The sequence below is a fragment of a genome, unplaced genomic scaffold, assembly GCF_019419815.1.
Source record: "Pyrus x bretschneideri cultivar Hongxiangsu unplaced genomic scaffold, Pyrus_bretschneideri_v1 Contig11, whole genome shotgun sequence".
In the NCBI taxonomy this organism is placed as follows: Eukaryota; Viridiplantae; Streptophyta; class Magnoliopsida; order Rosales; family Rosaceae; genus Pyrus; species Pyrus x bretschneideri.
Window position 1 is genome coordinate 2907467 of NW_025999402.1, and position 18164 is coordinate 2925630.

The 18164-nt window shown below is 37.2% G+C and overlaps 3 protein-coding genes across 3 annotated transcripts; 1 reads left to right on the forward strand and 2 right to left on the reverse strand.

The window, feature by feature from the left end:
- Nucleotides 1-497: 497 nt before the first annotated feature.
- Nucleotides 498-893, forward strand: LOC103959630. Its single transcript, XM_009371989.2, has one exon. The coding sequence runs from the start codon at nt 498-500 to the stop codon at nt 891-893; it is 396 nt and encodes a 131-aa protein (XP_009370264.2).
- Nucleotides 894-1628: 735 nt separating this feature from the next.
- Nucleotides 1629-4149, reverse strand: LOC103959577 (putative tRNA (cytidine(32)/guanosine(34)-2'-O)-methyltransferase). Its single transcript, XM_009371927.3, has 9 exons — nt 3918-4149; nt 3767-3816; nt 3569-3677; nt 3393-3453; nt 3246-3298; nt 2959-3051; nt 2757-2820; nt 2255-2362; nt 1629-2069 (listed from the first exon to the last, which is right to left on the reverse strand). Exons 1-9 carry the CDS (start codon nt 4086-4088, stop codon nt 1828-1830), a joined length of 951 nt encoding a protein of 316 aa, XP_009370202.1. The 5' UTR covers nt 4089-4149; the 3' UTR covers nt 1629-1827.
- An 840-nt stretch (nt 4150-4989) lies between these two features.
- Nucleotides 4990-8312, reverse strand: LOC103959576 (26S proteasome non-ATPase regulatory subunit 7 homolog A). The gene is made up of 10 exons (XM_009371926.3): nt 7883-8312; nt 7469-7561; nt 7294-7375; nt 6969-7065; nt 6757-6832; nt 6603-6661; nt 6287-6409; nt 6080-6137; nt 5902-5987; nt 4990-5281 (listed from the first exon to the last, which is right to left on the reverse strand). The coding sequence occupies exons 1-10, from the start codon at nt 8067-8069 to the stop codon at nt 5210-5212; spliced, it is 933 nt and encodes a 310-aa protein (XP_009370201.2). The 5' UTR covers nt 8070-8312; the 3' UTR covers nt 4990-5209.
- Between the last annotated feature and the right edge of the window lie 9852 nt (nt 8313-18164).

An 18164-nucleotide genomic window follows, 5' to 3' on the forward strand; every position in this document is an offset into this window, starting at 1 on the left:
AACAATCTAAAAGCATAAATCGATACGATTTAAAAACCTTATGTAAAATATAGTTACCATTTGATCCAGTTCATGGCCGGCCTCCATAGAATGTGGATTTAATAATGATCTATTAATTTACCATCTTATTACATCACTCACACCGTGTGCATGGCTCATGCAAGTATATAAATACGAACCCAGTGGAGTGAGTGAGTGAGTGCGTGAACCAAACGCTTGTAATTGCTGGGTCTTCGTAGTCAAACCAGCATTTTGCTTTTAACACAAACACAAACCATTTCTCAATTTTTAGTCCAATCCAATCCTCTCTTTTTCTTTTCCATTCTGTATCCAATCCAATCCTCCCGTTTCCTTATCTCTCTTTTCCCAAATCGAATCCAATCCAACCATAAATACCTCAAAACAAACCCAACTACCCTCCTCTGCTACACAATCTGGTGCTATTTTTTGTTCATATCATAACCCTCTCTCTCTCTCTCTCTCTCTCTCTCTCTAAAATGTCAAGGAGAGCTAGTACGAGGGTGAGTTTCAGTCCTGATGTGAATGAAACGCCAATTCTGTACCTGAAACAGGCTGGCGGCGCCGGCGGCACCAGAGTAGGTGGAAGTGGGAGCAGGGTGACCGGAATTTGGACTTCAAGGTTGCACAAAAGTACACAAGTTCTTTCCACGCCCATCAAACTGCTACGAACCCTCAGAGCGAAGGTGGCTAGAGCAGTGTGTATTCTGTCAGCAAGCAAGCGGACGTCTCGGAAGGTGTCATCGTCCAACCACCTGACAAGGTCAAGGTCTGTATCCGACCCTATCGAATCTCATCGAGTTGAAGCTTTGGAGGATTGCATCGAGTTCTTGAATTCTGCTGCTTCTTTGCAAAGGACAAACTCAGTTGCTTGAAATTATTGTTAATTAGAGATTTGTGGAATGATTAGTGTTCATAAAAAGGGAAGAAATAAAAAGGTTTTGGTTGTTGCATGCCAAATTTATCTGTAACATGTAGAAAGATACATAATGAGTGCGAATCACATCATCTTGTGTGGATTTTTACTTTTTTGCCAAGTTGTTTTAATTTTGAGCAATCACTGATACTTTCTAATTCCTGTGTATGCAAGAGCTCGTAAGTCAACTAGTTATAAGCGTTTTACTCCTGTATCCGAAGTCTTGTGTTCACTACAGTAATTACTATGCTTGTTCTTCAAGTTGAAACTTGAAAGTGGGTAAAAGCACTTAATCTACATCCAAAGTATTGTGTTCGAATCAGTAATTAGCAAGCGTGTAACTCAAGAAGTTAAAAACTTGCAACTCCAGCCGGCGAAAGCTTTTTAGTCTACACCCGAAGTTCTGTGTTCGAATTAGTAATTATTGTGCTTGTTCTTCAAGTTCAAAGAAGTACCTATCGAATATTTTACAAGTACCAAACATGATGCAAAGCTACCAACTCATGGATACTGATAAATTTTGAAGAATCAGCATGGGCTGTGGGTCTAGACTATAGAGTCCCGTGCCTCTTTGTACCTCATCAGAATTCAGAAGTTGCTATCAGGATTGGACCACAATGTTTCTACTCAACGAATATCCCACTTATTCGCATCAACTTTATCTCAAATCTTTTTGACCCAAAAAAGCTGCTCATTTACTCAGGAAGATCAATGGTTAATTCAAGATTAATCAAATGTCTTGAGACATTACACGCTTTTACAACAAAGAAGGATCGATAATTCTCCAAAAATCGAGGCATAAACCCATCTATTAGTTAAATTATACGATAGATATTAGGATTGCTAATGTTGCTTGATCCTGTGTATAAATGATAAACAATAACAAAACGCGTTCAAGATTCCAACGAAAGCTTCTCAAGCTCTGTAATGCCCTGGCTGGAAGCTTTCTTCATTTCCAGAGCTCTCTTATAGGGAGGGGCGATTGGGGGCTGTACGGGATCCAAACTCTGGTAAGTTCCCTGGGCGTCTTTAGGCAGCGGATAGGAGCGGTCGGAGTCATACCCACTGAGGTCACCGCATGCTAAAAATGGAATGTACACCTTATTTGGCCCTTCCAACCACCCGCTACTGCAATCTGCCAAAAGACACAATGACATTAATTACTGCCGTATCAATGTCCAAAAAAGCACAGCAAAGCTGTGCTCTTCATTCGATTTTGAACTGTGACTGTACAAATCCATTACCCATAACCGAAGAATTGCAAGAATGGCTATGAATAATGTCGTTTTTGTGAACAAAAGAGTCTCCATGTATATATACCTAGATCATCTGCTCCGGAGGGGCTTCCCACTTTTTCTAGCAGGCGATGCAGATCCTTAGGGTTGAACCCATCAGGAGGGGAGTAATTCTCACAAACTGCAAATGCCTCTGTATAACATAATAGGATAATACCAGTATTAGTTTTACACAACAGAGGCATACCTCCATGTCATATTGTTAATATGTTCAGAATGCTAGAAGGGACGCTAATTCAGATATAATATCACAAGACGAAGATCATTCTGCTCCATTTCATGTGAAACTTAGATCTAGACCAGAATTATATCTGAATTCCAACTTATATACGTAACCAGAAAGAACCTAATTTTTTTCACACAATCCACAATCCATTGCTCCTGAATTTTGGTACTCAAATGGTTACATGATAAACCATAACATAAGACCTATGATCCAACATGCTACTTAGAATCACATACATTCAATATTTTACAAGCCGAAAATATATAAATACTTGAAGAGAATAAGCAGTCCAATTTGTTACCTATGCTGGAGTTGCGGCTGCTTTTCGGCTTTGCAAAAGTCACAACAGGGAAAAATAATTTCAGCTGCAACAAAATGAGCAAAACAACAAGGACATTCATTTAATGAAATCATGGTTCTTGATGCCAAACAGAAGAAAAAACAGCAGAAATATATAATTGTAACAAGTTTTTAGGACCCCAAATTTCAGAGCTTTAAAATACCTGACAGTACAGAAGACTTGTATCTTTCCCACGGAATATCTTTGCTATAAACTTACCACCTTCTTTCAGTACATGAGTCACAATGGTTAAACCCTGCAAGGAAGATCCGCCCAGCGATATCAATACAATGCAAAGCTCAACAGTCTATGCATGGGTTAGGAAGATTGAAAGCAATGTAGACTAACTAGCATGGACAACAAACGATGATCCACAGCCTTCTACAACAAGTAATTATCATGCAAACTTAAGATGGAAAATTGCCTTGGAAAATCTTCGAGGGCACTTACTGCTAGTATCAACTGGGACTGAACAAATTCATCCATGTCATGAAGGCCAGTAACTGCAAATCGGATAAAGTACAGCTTAAGCAAATAGTAACTATAAACAAGAGCAGTAACAATGCGGAGGACCATGAAACCAAAAATGCTGCGTACCGTCTGGAGCACCATCACACACAACCAGGTCAGCTTTGCAGCCGTCGAAATGTCTGATGACCTAAAATGGTTGCAAAAATTCCGATAAAGAAAAACCGGATTACCACACACATCACCATATCATGATGACAAACAATATGCAGATAAGGGAAAGTAGAAATGTAGCTGATTGTTACCACTTCGGCAGTTCGGGCATTAGTTATATCACCCTGCACTTGAATCACACCTTCAATTGGAGCCATGGGCTGCAAATCAATAGCTACGATAAGAGGCACATCGCCATCCCTCAAAAAACCGGAAGGATCAAGTTAGGATCTTTGTTTGTTAGAAAAACAGTAATACTACTAGCAGCTGAAAATTATATGAAAACTTACTTCGAATCAGATGAACTCTTCGCTGGGAGATACAATTTCCTACTCAAAACCTACACCAAGTTACGTATCAAAATTAGGAACTTTAAATTGGGTTTTCACCTTCAATCACAGTAAGGACACTATCAACATCGATTTATGAATCGTTTGTTACCTGACTCCAGCTACCAGGGGCGGCACAGAGATCGACGACGCGCTTGACGCCGTCGAAAATATTGAACTCCTCGTCGATCTGGAGGAGTTTGAAGGCGCTGCGTGCACGCCATCCTTCTTCCTTTGCTTTCCGGTAGTAGATATCCCTCTTATCCCTTGAAGCTTTACCCATCTTTCTCTGTTTTCACAGGAACGGTGGAGCGGGAAAGTTCAGAGATGGGTTGTGCTCCGGCGGACCGCGGTGCCGGAAAACCCTAAACCCTCCTCTGGCTCGTTTTCAACTTTTTTGGTTTTACTAGCGGCGGCAGGGCTAAGTGGCTATGCCGCCACCGTGGTTTTTGGTAAATGATGATGTGGACAAATAACGCTGCCGTTTCGTTTCGAGGATTATCAACTGAACGACGTGTAGTTTCTTTGTTGGAGACATTTCATTTTGTAAATTGACGAAAATGATCAGAAATCAACTCTGTACGACACAAGCAATTAGAATTGAGCACATAGTAGTCGGAAATTGACTACATACTAAAAAACTGATCATTTTAGCAACTGGAATTTGAAAAGATCATTTGAATCAATTCCTTGAAAAATTTGCCACATAAACTTTTACAAGAGCTTCCACTCGCCCCATAGAAAGAAAATTGAATTAGGAGGCACTAGGGTTAACTTTAGTCTAGGGCAAATGTTAACTCGAAAATTTAGTATTCGATATGATTGTTGCATTAGTGTTAATTCTGTTGTTAATTTGTGTCATAACGCATGAATCAAATATTACCATACGATAATATGATTATCCACTTATGTTACAACACATGGATTAAAAACACCATGGTGAAATGTCACCGTTGATCATTAGTTCTAATCGTTCTTCCCGAGGGAGTTATTCCTAACATAGGTTTCAAAGGAAGCAACGTTTTCTACAATCCGATTATTTCCATTAAGGTGTACAACCATACATGCAGTTTCTTGAAAAGCATGCATGGCACTCACAGAGTTTGATCTTCAATCATGAAATGGCACACTTATTTGGGAAGGGTATGGTTGTCCATCGGAGAATTGCATCGAGAGTCTACTCGTACAGTGTAATTAAGCATATGCTGCTAGATGATTAAACTGTTACCGACGTCGTATAACAAATCAATGACAGAGATATCTCAACCTGCAAATCCTGTCAATCTGAGAATACAAAATTTTCAATAAAGAACCTCCAAAAGTAGCAGATCGAAATGGATCCACAACCAAAGTTAGGGCACTGTCACAACGGTTGAAACCCCAATCACCAGCAAATCATGGTTTTCAGCTTCCAGCGATGGACGGGACGGTTGCCGGCTTTGCATCCTCAGCTTTCTCATGTTCTTTGTTCAGCATCTGGAAAACAGATTTGGAAAAATCATAAAAATCTCTGCCACAATTTAAATTCAATTGAATCCGTTCTAAAGTACCATACTCTAAATTCTTATGAATAAAGAGATGTAATGTTGAGCACAGCATCATTAAAGTACGACACATTTAATATCATATCCTTTTCAATTTCCAATCTAAAGTAGCATATTCACATGATCACATTTTCATCTGTTAATAGGCACAAAAGGATAGAACACGTTCATCCCCAACTCAAATTGTCTTACCAACTGGGAGAGGTAGGGACGTTAACAAGATTAATCGACTTGCTGTTTACTATTTTCGTTTTTTTAGAAGAATAGATTCATATCTTTTGGAACAAATCAAATGAAATGAAATCCTTGCAATGGGCTGAACATTCACTCTTTTTCTTGTTCATTTACAGAAATTTGTATTCCAGGGAAAAAAAAAAACCCTTAACAGTGGTGGTGAGCTCCTATAAGGTGTTTCTTCAGTTCAGCTCAGGGATAGCTAAAATAAGAGGGAGGTATTAGGGGGTCCTAAAACCTATAAGAAAATTCACCATGTGTGTGGTGTGGCTGTATGCTTCCTGTTGGATGGGAAGAAGTTAGAAGAGCATTGGTTACCTTGTTGTTGATCAAGTTGTGGAGGGCGATGACGCTTCGGATGAGAGAAGAAAGATATATAACCAACATCATGTCATTTGTTTTTACTGCATACAAAAGGGAAATATACATCAGAAGTCCTAAATTTAGAGCTATCTAAATTACTGAACTCACATGCTAGATATTTTTGCTTGTATACCTGAAAATCCCTTAACTAAATCTGCCACATTGAGATTTGGAAGTAGATTGAACACGTCCTGAAAGTCAAAATAAAAAATCTCAATGTGACTAACTTATAATAAATAAAGAAATAAAAAGTAAATAAACTGAGTATGCAGGTAGAACTATAAACAGAACAAGGTAGAAATAATGAGACAGAGAGGTAACTTATCATTGAAAAGTGTACCTGCAAATGGTAAAGTATCTCATGATTAAGTGGAAGCTTCTCATCAATAACAAGATCTAGGTAACTGCGTATTTCTCGTAACCGTGCATCCAAACCCTTTAGAGCAGTAAGTTTTCCAGTAACCTATAAATAACAAAAGGTAAGTGTAATCCTTTGTAGATGAATTTTAACATTTATGAGTCAATACTAAAAAATAAAAAAAAAATTAAAAATCTGTAGTTTAATGTCAAATTGAGCTTTGTCGTGTTTGTTTTTCTTAACAAAAAGAAGACAACAAGATGCCTCAAACAAGAGAAGAAAATTTAAATTGAAAAACCTCATTTGCAAGTGTGCTGATAGTTGTATCCTTTACATCTCTTAGTAAGTGTTCCACTCCTGTTGATAAATAACAGAACAGTACAAACAGTAGATTAGGATTTTAACACTAAAGGGAAAAAATCAGCTTGTGTATCCTTCATCCTATGACATACCGATTTCCTCAACCTCATGAGCAGCAATTTCAGAGGGCACATGAACAAAAATCTTCTGGCTTTTTTGAGTTGCATTCTGTAAACATTAGCAAGCTTTTACATCAGTTGCATTGGAGGCTATGTGGAACCGCTTGATGGAAATGTTGTAACAACTATGTTCCTCGACATCTAATCAAGGATGTTAACCAAATAAGATGTAAAGCCATGGTTACCTCTTTAACTTCTTCGACATCATAGTAGGCTTTGGTGGGTATTCCCAACTCCTTAGGCTGAACATCAATAATAACCAGGACTGGATTTGGGACATAACTACAAACCATAAAGAATTAAAGTTTATAAATAAATTAATAACAGTTAAGCATGACAATCAAGTATTCCAAGCTTGAGAAGAGTATATGTATCATATAACATTCATTCACTATACGACAAGCCATGATGGCCATGCAACAAATAATCAGGACAGTAGTAACTACAGAGGAAGAAAAGCATATATGGGGGAAAATGCATAAACGCATATAATAATTTAAATGATCTTACTTGTGGAATAAACTGTGAATATCCAGATCATTCTCTTTAAGTTTTGGCCCGGTGCTATACCAACCTACGACGTGCTCCTTGGCTGCAATTTAACAGACACATACACAGATTACTAACAACTACCGGAAAAAAAGAGCAAGCATCCATATTTACACAAAAGCTGAAAAAAAGTTACCATTGATCCTCTTGAACATGGAGAACATTGCTTCATGGTAGTTATGGTCAAGAAACCAAATGCTAGGGTCTTTCTCATCTTCTTCAAAAGGCACTGAACATCAAAGTAACAATTTCGAGCTCAATCTTCAATTACGGTAAAACAAACCCAAACACTAATCCAAATTGGCCCCAATTGCGCAAACCCTAACCCCCAATTAAATCACTCATACCCCCTAAAAATACCCAATAACAATCACGAAATTACTGCCAACTTCAATTTAACAAAACCCTAAAATCCCCAAAATCTCAAAAATCCACAATGAATCCAACAAATTTCCGGATCTAAACCTAACGACGAAGCAAATTAGGGGAAAGGGGGGTAAAATTGAAATAATGCGGTGAAATCAATCGAGAGGAATTGAGATAACCAGACCTGCGTAGCTGTTGGAGACGTCGACGACGCCTTTGTAGGTGCTTCCGAGCAGAACGCCGACGACTCGCTTACGAGTGTCCTTGGCGACTCGGTTGTAGTTGTCTACGATGCTGAGGAGAACGAGCGGGTGAACTATCACCTTCTCGATCAGTCTCGCCGAAACTTGCTGCGTTTTGATGACGTCCATCTCGAAGCTTCGATCTGTGCTCTGATGGTGATATTCGGGTTTTTCCGCGTCCAAATTTCTAAAACCCTTCGAATCGAAGAAAAACCCCGAGAAAAAAAGAGAGGAGAGAGATGATAAAGCTACTGGGATTTCAGGCTACACGGGGTTCAGATGCCGTCCGATGCATTGACCAAAAGGACTCAGGGAGTCGGGTAGCACAGGGACAGTTCGATACGTTGGCGCAGTGTACTAAACTTTTTATTTATTTTATTATTAAAAAAATACTCACATTAACTGGATTAGACTGGTTTAGCTAGAATTATTAGTTTGTATTTGGTGCGAGCATACTAAGTTTAATAGGACTAAGTAGTACACATGTGAACTAAATGCCTCACTTGAAGATCTGGTTTGAAATGTAGCCATTGTGATGCTGGTGGACATTCAAGAGATCATTGCTGGATTCATCATCGAGAGCTAAGGCCAAAGTTCCCTAGGGACAACAACAAAGGTTCTTTTAAGGGCTTACACAACTCCTCTTACAAGGCAAATCATGTTGCCACCACTTCTTTCGTGGGAGCACTGAAGTTCACCTCCAATCCAATCACTCCAATTAATGAATTTGCTGCATTCATTCATAAGAAACAAGGTCACGGAGACAGTGAAGGACCAACGAATCAATGTGACAACAATCAAACTGCCTTACTAGGACAATTTGCTGGCTTTCTGGCTGAGAATGAAGGTGTGATACAACAAGATATCTCAGGTATCTTACATTCTTTCTCAACTGCACTCAAAGTAGGTATTGTGCATGATTATTGGATTATAGATTTAGGAGCCACTAATCATATCACTAACAAGTCTACAAACTTGCATAACTTTGAAAAACTTTCATCTCCATCTCAAGTGTCAATTGCTAATGGCAAGGGTGCTATGGTTGTAGGAAAAGGAAAAACACTTTTGATATCAAGTGATGTTGAGTCTGAGGCTCTTTATGTTCCTTCATTCCCTTTTCAACTTTTATCTGTTGGCAAGATCACAAACTCATTAAATTGTCTTGCCATTTTTTCTCAAAAAAATGTGATTTTTTAGGATTTAGTCACCAAGAAGACAATTGGTGATAGATTTTTCTTAAATGGTCTCTACTATCTTTCCAAGCATACCCAAGTTCCCAAGGTTTTTCAAGCCACTTCAAGCTTAGCTCAAGAACAACAACTTTGGCATCAACGACTAGCACATCCTTCTGAAAAAGTCCTATCCACTTTTTTCCCAAACTTGTGCAAAATTACAAGTTCTTGTAACGTGTGTCACTTCTCTAAGTTTACTAGATTACCATTTAATTCCTTTTTGTCTAGGGCTTGTAATTCTTTTGAAATCGTGCATTCTGATGTGTGGGGACCAATTCTAGAGTCTTTTGATGGATACAAATACTTTGTAACCTTGGTGGATGATTTCACAAGGATCACTTGGTTGTACCTTTTGAAATTTAAAAATGAAGTGATGAATTTTTTTTAAGATTTTCATAGACTTGTGACCACACAATTTGCTTCAAAAATTCATGTTTTACGATCAGATAATGGCACTGAATATATGTCCCATAACATGTCACAATATCTGAACATGCATGGTATACTACACCAAACGAGTTATGTTGGAACACCCCAACAAAATGGGGTAGTCGAGAGGAAGAATAGAGATTTGCTTGAGAAGACTAAAGCTCTTATGTTTCACATGAATGTGCCAAAGAAATTTTGGTCTCAGGGAGTTCTCACTGCAACATATCTCATCAATAGATTACCTAGTAAGGTGTTGAATTTTAAATCACCTTATGAAGTCTTGAAAGACAGAAAGATCAATTTATCACCTTTGAGAGTCTTTGGGTGTACATGCTTTGTTCAAATTCAAGCACAAAACTGTGACAAACTAGATCCAAGGGCTGCCAAATGTGTCTTTCTAGGCTATTCATCCACCCAAAAAGGTTACAAGTGTTACAATCCAATAACTAGAAAAATGTTTGTTTCAAGGGATGTTAAATTTGAAGAAATGTTCCTTACTTCTCATGGCCATTGGATTATTCTAGACAGGGAGATCATTTACTGGATTTATTTCCAACTCCATATCCAAATGAAAAAGATATAACATGTAGTTCTAGTAAGCATGAACTGGATGCTGGCAACCTCCACTCCGTGACACATCCTGAAGTGGAAGTCTCTCATCCCTTAGAGACTAATCCTGAAGAGGAAGTCTCTACTTCCAACAATGATCTTACTCAGTTGCCTGCAGTCCATTTTTCTCCAGTTCGTCACAATCTTGCTCATGAGAGGAAACTTCCCTCCAAGTTACATAACTATGTGACATACAGCACCAGGTATCCTTTGACTGATGTTATTGATTATATAGCAAAGTCTCACCATGTTTTGCTGCGTTCTTAAGTGCTATTAATGAAGCCCGTGAACCACGAAGTTTTTAAGAAGCTAATCTTCATAGTGAGTGGAGAATTGCCATGGCAGAAGAGCTTCAAGCTTTTCATGAAAATAACAAATGAACTATAGTGAAACTGCCAAAAGGGAAAAAGGCAGTGGGGAGCCAATGGGTGTACAAAACCAAGTTTCACTCAGATGGGATGGTTGAAAGACATAAGGCTCGCTTGGTTGCTCGAGGATTTACACAAACCTATGAGGTCAATTATAAGGAGACATTCATTCCTGATAGGAGCATATTTAGGCGACTTACTTAGCTTGTTTTTCGTGCATCTATGTTGTTAATTCATAGTTGTTTTAGTAGTTTAAGCCATTTTCGTGTGTTTTTAGGTTCATATGGCTAAGGAAGCAAAAAGATGCATTTTGGAGCATTTTGGAGCAAAATTGGGCTTGGAATGGATAGCATATGATTGAAGCCAAAGTGTTGGACGAATTTGAAAGCCTTGTATGCACTTTGAACATAAAACAAAGGGCCTAGCCCAATCAAACAATCCTTTGAGCCATGAAAAACCTCTAGCCCAATCAACAAGCCTTAGCCACATGCATTCACATGCATCACAACCCCAAAACCATCAAGAAACACCCATTCACACACACATGCACTCACATGCATTCACATGCATTTCCACCTTCCTACTTCATCATTTCACCACATTCTCCCTCTTTAACTCACATGCACCCAAACAAAGCCAACCTAGCTAACCCTACATGCATTATTTATTAACTTTTCATCATGCATCCACATTCATTCCAACACAAAACACACACATGCACTTATTCTTTCATCATTGCACCACCAATTCACCCACATGCATTTCCAACCATTCACACCCCTTTAATCATTCTCCTAGCTATCATTCACATGCTCTCCCATTCATTCTCTCCCTATATGTTCCCTCCACTACTCCTATAAATACCCTTGCATTCATTCATTCATTCATCATCTCATTTCATACACAACACACCACAAACACTTCCATCTTCTCCCTAGCCGTGAGTTTCTCTCCATTTCCCTTCCATTTCTCCTCCATTTCTTCCATTTCCATAATCCCCCAATCCATTCAACACACCAACAACATCCCTTAGTCCTTGTGCCACAATAAAGAGGAAGATAAGAGGGCCTAAACGTTCATACAATTCACGTTTGAGTTGTTGGAATGTTTATGCGTTTCTTTGATTTCAATGTTTAAATTCAATTCTCTTTGTTTTGTAATATGAGGAATGGAAGAGAAGAGTGCCTAAACGTTCATACAATTCAAGTTTGAGTTGTTGGAATGTTTAGGTGTTTCTTTGATTTCAAAGTTATGAGGAACTAAACCCTTTTTGGCTAGGGGTGATTTCAATACCATGATTATTTATGTAATATGAATTGATGAATTCCGGTTATGAACTCTTGATTCGTGAATGCAATTGGCTTAACTATTTGATGATTAACTTATTTGTGTTTGTTGATTGAGGGTCGACACTTAATTAGCATGCATGAATATGTGGCTAAAAGTTTAAGAAGGTTTCACATAATCGTTACTAACTTATACTTGAAAGTAGTGAAGGTCGCTTGTCACGATCGCGTTAAGTTTAATTCTTAGCATGAGTAACATGATGTCATAGTTGCAAGTGCTTTGTCAATGCTTATGGTTTTCATTATTCTTAATGATCTTCGATTGTATCTCTATTATGATGACATGTAGGGAACTTTTGAGAATATTTTGGGTTGTCGAATGATGCCATCCAATCCAATAATATAAGGAAAATCTAAGGGTTAACTAGTGATGTCACGGTTAATTTGGGGCATTGTCGTTCATAATTCAATGAAGGAATAACTGGAAATTGATTCATATGCATAAATATCATGTGTGGAGAAAGAACCTCTAGCTAATTCACCAACCATCTTATTTCATCAATTACATTCTGTCTAGTTATTAACTTGTTTCGTTATTTCAATTTTCGTCAAACCTCAATCCCCCTTTTGCTTTAATGTTCAACATAGTTAGAAATCAATTTAGTTTGTGTTTTTAAAGCATTTTGATTCTTTTGGTTTGTCTTAGTGTTTTAACGTTTAGTTTCACATTCTTTGAGTCTAGTTTAGTGTTTTATATTGTTTTTACGTTTTTAAGTCAATTTAGAAGGTTTTAGCAAGCCCTCCTAATCCCCGGTCTAGAACGATCCCTCACTTATCCATTCTACTACAATTGTCAAACGAGGGTTTAATTTGAGTGTCAAGTAATTCTCGCATCAACTCCCGTGGCAAAAATGAACAATGTTAGGGTTTTGTTGTCTGTTGTAATCAACAATGCATGGCCTCTTTTTCAAATGGATGTTAAAAATGCTTCTCTGCATGGTGAACTTGAAGAAGAGGTTTACATGAAGCTTCCCTCAGGTCATCCTCAATCAAATAACCATGAAATGGTGTGCAAATTTCATAAATCCATTTATGGCCTCAAGCAAAGTCCACGTGCATGGTATGCCAAGCTAAGTCATGTTCTAGAAAGAGTTGGTTTTCATCAAAGCACTGTGGATTCCTCTCTATTTGTTCTTTCTAGCTTAGTGGGTAAACTCATTGTGCTAATTTATGTTGACGACCTAATTGTGACATGTGATAATATGTTAGAGATCAATGCTTTTAAACGATATCTTAACAATAAGTTTGCAATCAAAGATCTTGGCACTCTTAAATATTTTCTGGGACTCGAGATGTCACACTTTCACAAAAGGCTTCTTTCTCAACCAACACATGTATGTTATTGATCTTTTCCACGAAGAAAATATGACAGATTGCAAGCCTGCTCGCACTCCCTTGGATAACAACTTGAAGCTGCAAACTCACGGTGATGTCATTCCAAACTTAAGTTAATATCAAAGGATGTTTGGCAAACTCATTTATCTGACTATCACTTGTCCTGATATATCACATACTGTCAATCTTATTAGCCAGTTTGTGCACTCTCCAACCATGGATCATTTGAAAATTGTTCATCGTTTGCTTCATTATCTCAAGGGTTATGTTGGTAAAGGAATTATTATGCATAACAATGGTCACACTTGCATCTCAGGTTATACAGATGTTGATTGGGCGGGCAATTCTCTCAATCGCAAGTCTACCACAGGTTTCTATACCTTTGTAGGAGGCAACCTAGTTACCTGGAAAAGCAAGAAACAAAGTGTTATTGCACGCTTCGGCGCTAAGGCAGAATATCGTGCTATGGCATCCACCATGTGTGAACTAATTTGGCTCAAACAACTTCTATTGAACTTAGGGTTTTCTCATCAGCAACCTATGTCTCTGCACTGTGATAACCAGGCTACGATGCACATTGTATCAAATTCGGTATTCCTTGAAAGAACTAAACACATCGAGGTTAACTTTCACAATCAAGTTCAGTCGAAGGTGATTGAAACTCACTACACACGCAGTCATGATCAAGTAGCAGATAATTTCACAAAAGGATTGACGTCCATTGTTTTTCAATGCCTTTTGTTCAAGCTTGGATCAATTGACCCATTTGATCTAGCTTGAGGGGGAGAATTAGAAGAAGTGTACAAGTTGTTAGAAGAAGCGTACAAGTTGTTAACCTAGTTTTAGGGGGATGGGTTGATGTACTGTGTAGAATGGGCTGTTTTCTGCCCTCTTGTACATTGTTGTCACCAATAATGTCTCTTGTTGTCAATCCCCTTAATTCAAGGGATGTGTATCTTGTAGTTGTTTACTTTTGTTCGTTAGCTTTTAGGCATAAATCAAGGAGGGATAGAGGGCTTGTTCCTTCTCTTCGACATACATATATTGGTTAGGTCTTGTACTTTTTTTCATATAATGAAAATACAACTTGTAAAATCCAATATTCTTTTAACAAAAGAAAAGACCTCTTCGATGTAGCACAAAAACTATGACGATTCTCAATAATTTAGAAAAAGTTTAAACGAGAAAACTTCATAAAAGTCACACTCAAAGTAATGATATTATTCTCTGCATATGTAGGACATATATAGAGCTTTGGTGAGAAAACTTGGCCACAACGCAACTACAATTGAAGGGCAAAGTTACTATCAGAACATTAATTAATTTTTTCATATGAAAAAAAAAAAACTTCATGCAAATACCATAAACAAGGTGTGCAAAGGATTAAAGTGGTCTGCGGATATCACTTTTCTTCTACTTACCAATGCTTTTCAACTTAGGTGATACCGTCACTTCAAGTGGCGACGACGTCGACATTTCTAGGAAACAAAAACTCAACTTCTTCAATATGATCTCCCCTTCTGGTTTTAGGAATTTAAATGTTTATATAGTCACAAATCTCAGTATTACATAGAAATTTATTGAACTTGAATTTTAATATTAAAAGTAGGTTCATGCATTCAAAAGAAAAACGAAGCCTCCACATGAGAATTATTGTCGATCAACAGTTTTTAAGAAGACAGACCGAAAAGGTAGAAGTTTTAAAGAAGACCGTGTTCAGAAAATTCCCTAGTTGGTCTACCCAAGTCAAGTAACTAAATTACTTTAACGCATCTTGATCTTAATTAATGAATTATAGTTTTGGCTGATTACGTACAATCCACCTTTTTTTTTTTATTGTCGAGTTAGGTCTGACATCATTTTCTTATATCCTTCTAACAAATTTAATTCTACGAAGATTTCTATTTGGAAAATTTTATTTGAACTTGTATGACTCCTCTCTACATTCAACTTACTCTCTAAACCCATATTATTTATAAACCCGTTTACTACTTAAACCCATTTACTAATTAAACTATCAATATCTCTTTAAACCCATGTACTAATTAAACTACTCTCATAAATCTAATTCAATATGTACCTTTATTTTTACACATGCTACGTACTAACTTGTTGAATTTGGCTTCTTTCTTGTTGAACTTGTTGTAACTTTTTATCTTGCAGAATAACCAAATCAATATGATTTAGATTCTGATTCATGCATTCCTTAATTTTTGATACTATTAAGTTCGTTTTTGAATTTGAATTTCTACGATTTCAGAGATTTGAGGTTGTTGTTTTGAATATTGTTGGATTCGATTTCGAATATTGGAGGTTTGATTTATATTTGTTATTTAATCCTCAAGTCACAAATCCAAGTTCTTTGTTTCTCTCTAAATTTCTCATCGGCTTTTCACTCTGTAATTTTCATCTAAAACGATTTATAAGATTGATATTCTTATTTTGCATGCATAACAGTATAAGCTTCATATGTTGCACTTCTTTAGTGCAGATAATTGTTTTAATAAAATTTCTTACGATGTTAAACTTCTTAAGTGCAAATAAAATTGCCAATTAATTTTTTAATAACATGATTTTTACTCATGGTACTGACTTACCACAAATTCAACAAGAAAGAAGCCAAATTCCTAAAGTAAATGCTTGTAACACACAACAATGAGATATTAACTGGAGTAACCTCTTAAACATCGACTGAATTTTTGCTTGGGCTCATAAAATAATTGAAATCAAACAAAATTAAAAAAGTTCCATAAATCGATTCATATCTTAGTTTGAGGATCCAAAACTTCAAAATCCATATCCCTACGTAGGAGAAAGACTGCCTGATGCTAAGGGTTTGATTATTAGATGTGGTTTATTGATAAAATTTAATTTTACTGTTAATTTAATCTTAATCTTATACTTTATTGTTATTATGCAATACGGTAAAAAGACACTTCTAAATGAGACTTCGATCGAAGTTTTATTGAAAACATTACAATAGCCATTAAGATAGGCAACAACAAAAGCATTAAGATAGGCAACATCAAAAGCATCGTGCGGTATCATCAAATGATTCACGACTTTATTCACATTTACACACTAAATGTAATAGCAACGTCAAATATCTGAGTTACAAAACACCTCAAAGTGTCCGTATAAGCCATCTCAGAATTATAAGTGTGTGCCATGAAGTCTCACCACGACCAACGTCCAATAATAACCATCTAACAACCCCCGTTTGCAGCCTTTTTGTAGCTTGCCTCCTAATCTCACCTGCATCTTGATAGGAGCATATTTATGCGCCTTAGTTAGCTAGTTCTTATGCATTTTTGTTATGTTTTCTTCGTTAAAGTAGTCTTTTAAGCTACTTTCATGTGTTTTCAGGTTTAAAGGACATATTACATGAAATGATGCAATTTGGAGCTTTTGGAGCAAAACTGAGCTGGAATGTGGTGTATGCAAATGGAGCACGAGGAATGGACGTCCAAAACTAAACCCTAAGCCGTGGCCCCCCCATTTGATTATGCACCCTAATTCCTCTCCAAAACCGTGCATCCACCATCACAGATTATTCCCCATTAATTCCCTTAATTTCCCATCAATCCGTGCATTTTATTCACACCTTAATTCCTCCTTATTAACCCTAACGCTAATCAACCACCATCCCATTTTTAATTCTTATTCCCTAAGCCATTATCTCCCATTTCCTCTCCATAAACCGTGCAATTCTACTAACCCTAAATAAAATATTCTAAGCCATTCATTCCATTACCTTTCATCCCATTATTCCTTCCCACTAAACCATGCATCCACCATTCCATTTCATCTCCATAATCCATGCACTTCCACATATATACCTACCATTCACACTTAAATGCCCATTATCCCATTTTTTTTAGCTTTTAATTCCACACCATCCCATTATCCTTTACATCCACTAAACCGTGCATCCACATTCACCTAAATAAACCCTAAACTACATCCACTAAACCGTCCATCCACCATTCCATTACCATCCACACCTTTTCCCTTCCACCAAATACCTTAAACAATCATCCATTCACATCTCTAATCCTCCTATAAATACCCATTCATTCCATTCACCAAGGCATCTCATTTTCCATTGTAATACACAAACACTTCCCCTTCTCCATCTTCTCCATTTCCACTCCATTCCACACTTCCATCCCCCCCAACCAACCTATCCTTAAGCCTTGTGCTACAACAACGAGGAAGAGAAGAGTGCCTAAACGTTCATACAATTCAAGTTTGAGTTGTTGGAATGTTTAGGTGTTTCTTTGATTTCAAAGTTTCATTTTAATTCTCTTTGTTTTGTACATATAAGGAATGGAAGAGAAGAGTGCTTAAACGTTCATACAATTCAAGTTTTGAGTTGTTGGAATGTTTAAGTGTTTCTTTGATTTCAAAGTTATGAGGAACTAAACCCCCTTTAGCTAGGGGGTGATTCGAAACTATGTTTATATTTGCAATATGAATTGATTAACTTTCGTTGGAATTTCATAAGTTTTGGATTCAATTTGTTTAACCGTTTGATTGATAACTTATTTATGAATGTTTATTAAGAATGCGCGCTTAATTTTCATGCATAAATATGATGCTAGAATATAAGTGAATTTCACCTAATCGTTATGAACTTATATTAAATTCACTTATATTCACAAGTAGTGGAGGTTGCTTATAAACAATCGCGTTAAATGAATTCTTGGCACGAGTTTCATGCTCATCATAGTAACGAATGCCTCGTCAACACTTATAGTTTTCATAATGCTTAATGATCTTTGATTGTATCTTTATTGTGCTGTTCACGTAAAGGACTTTTGGAGAATGTTGTGAATTGCGTTGCGCAAACCCATCCAATTCATTAACTTAAGGAAAACTTGACGGTTAATTTAAGCGGACCTA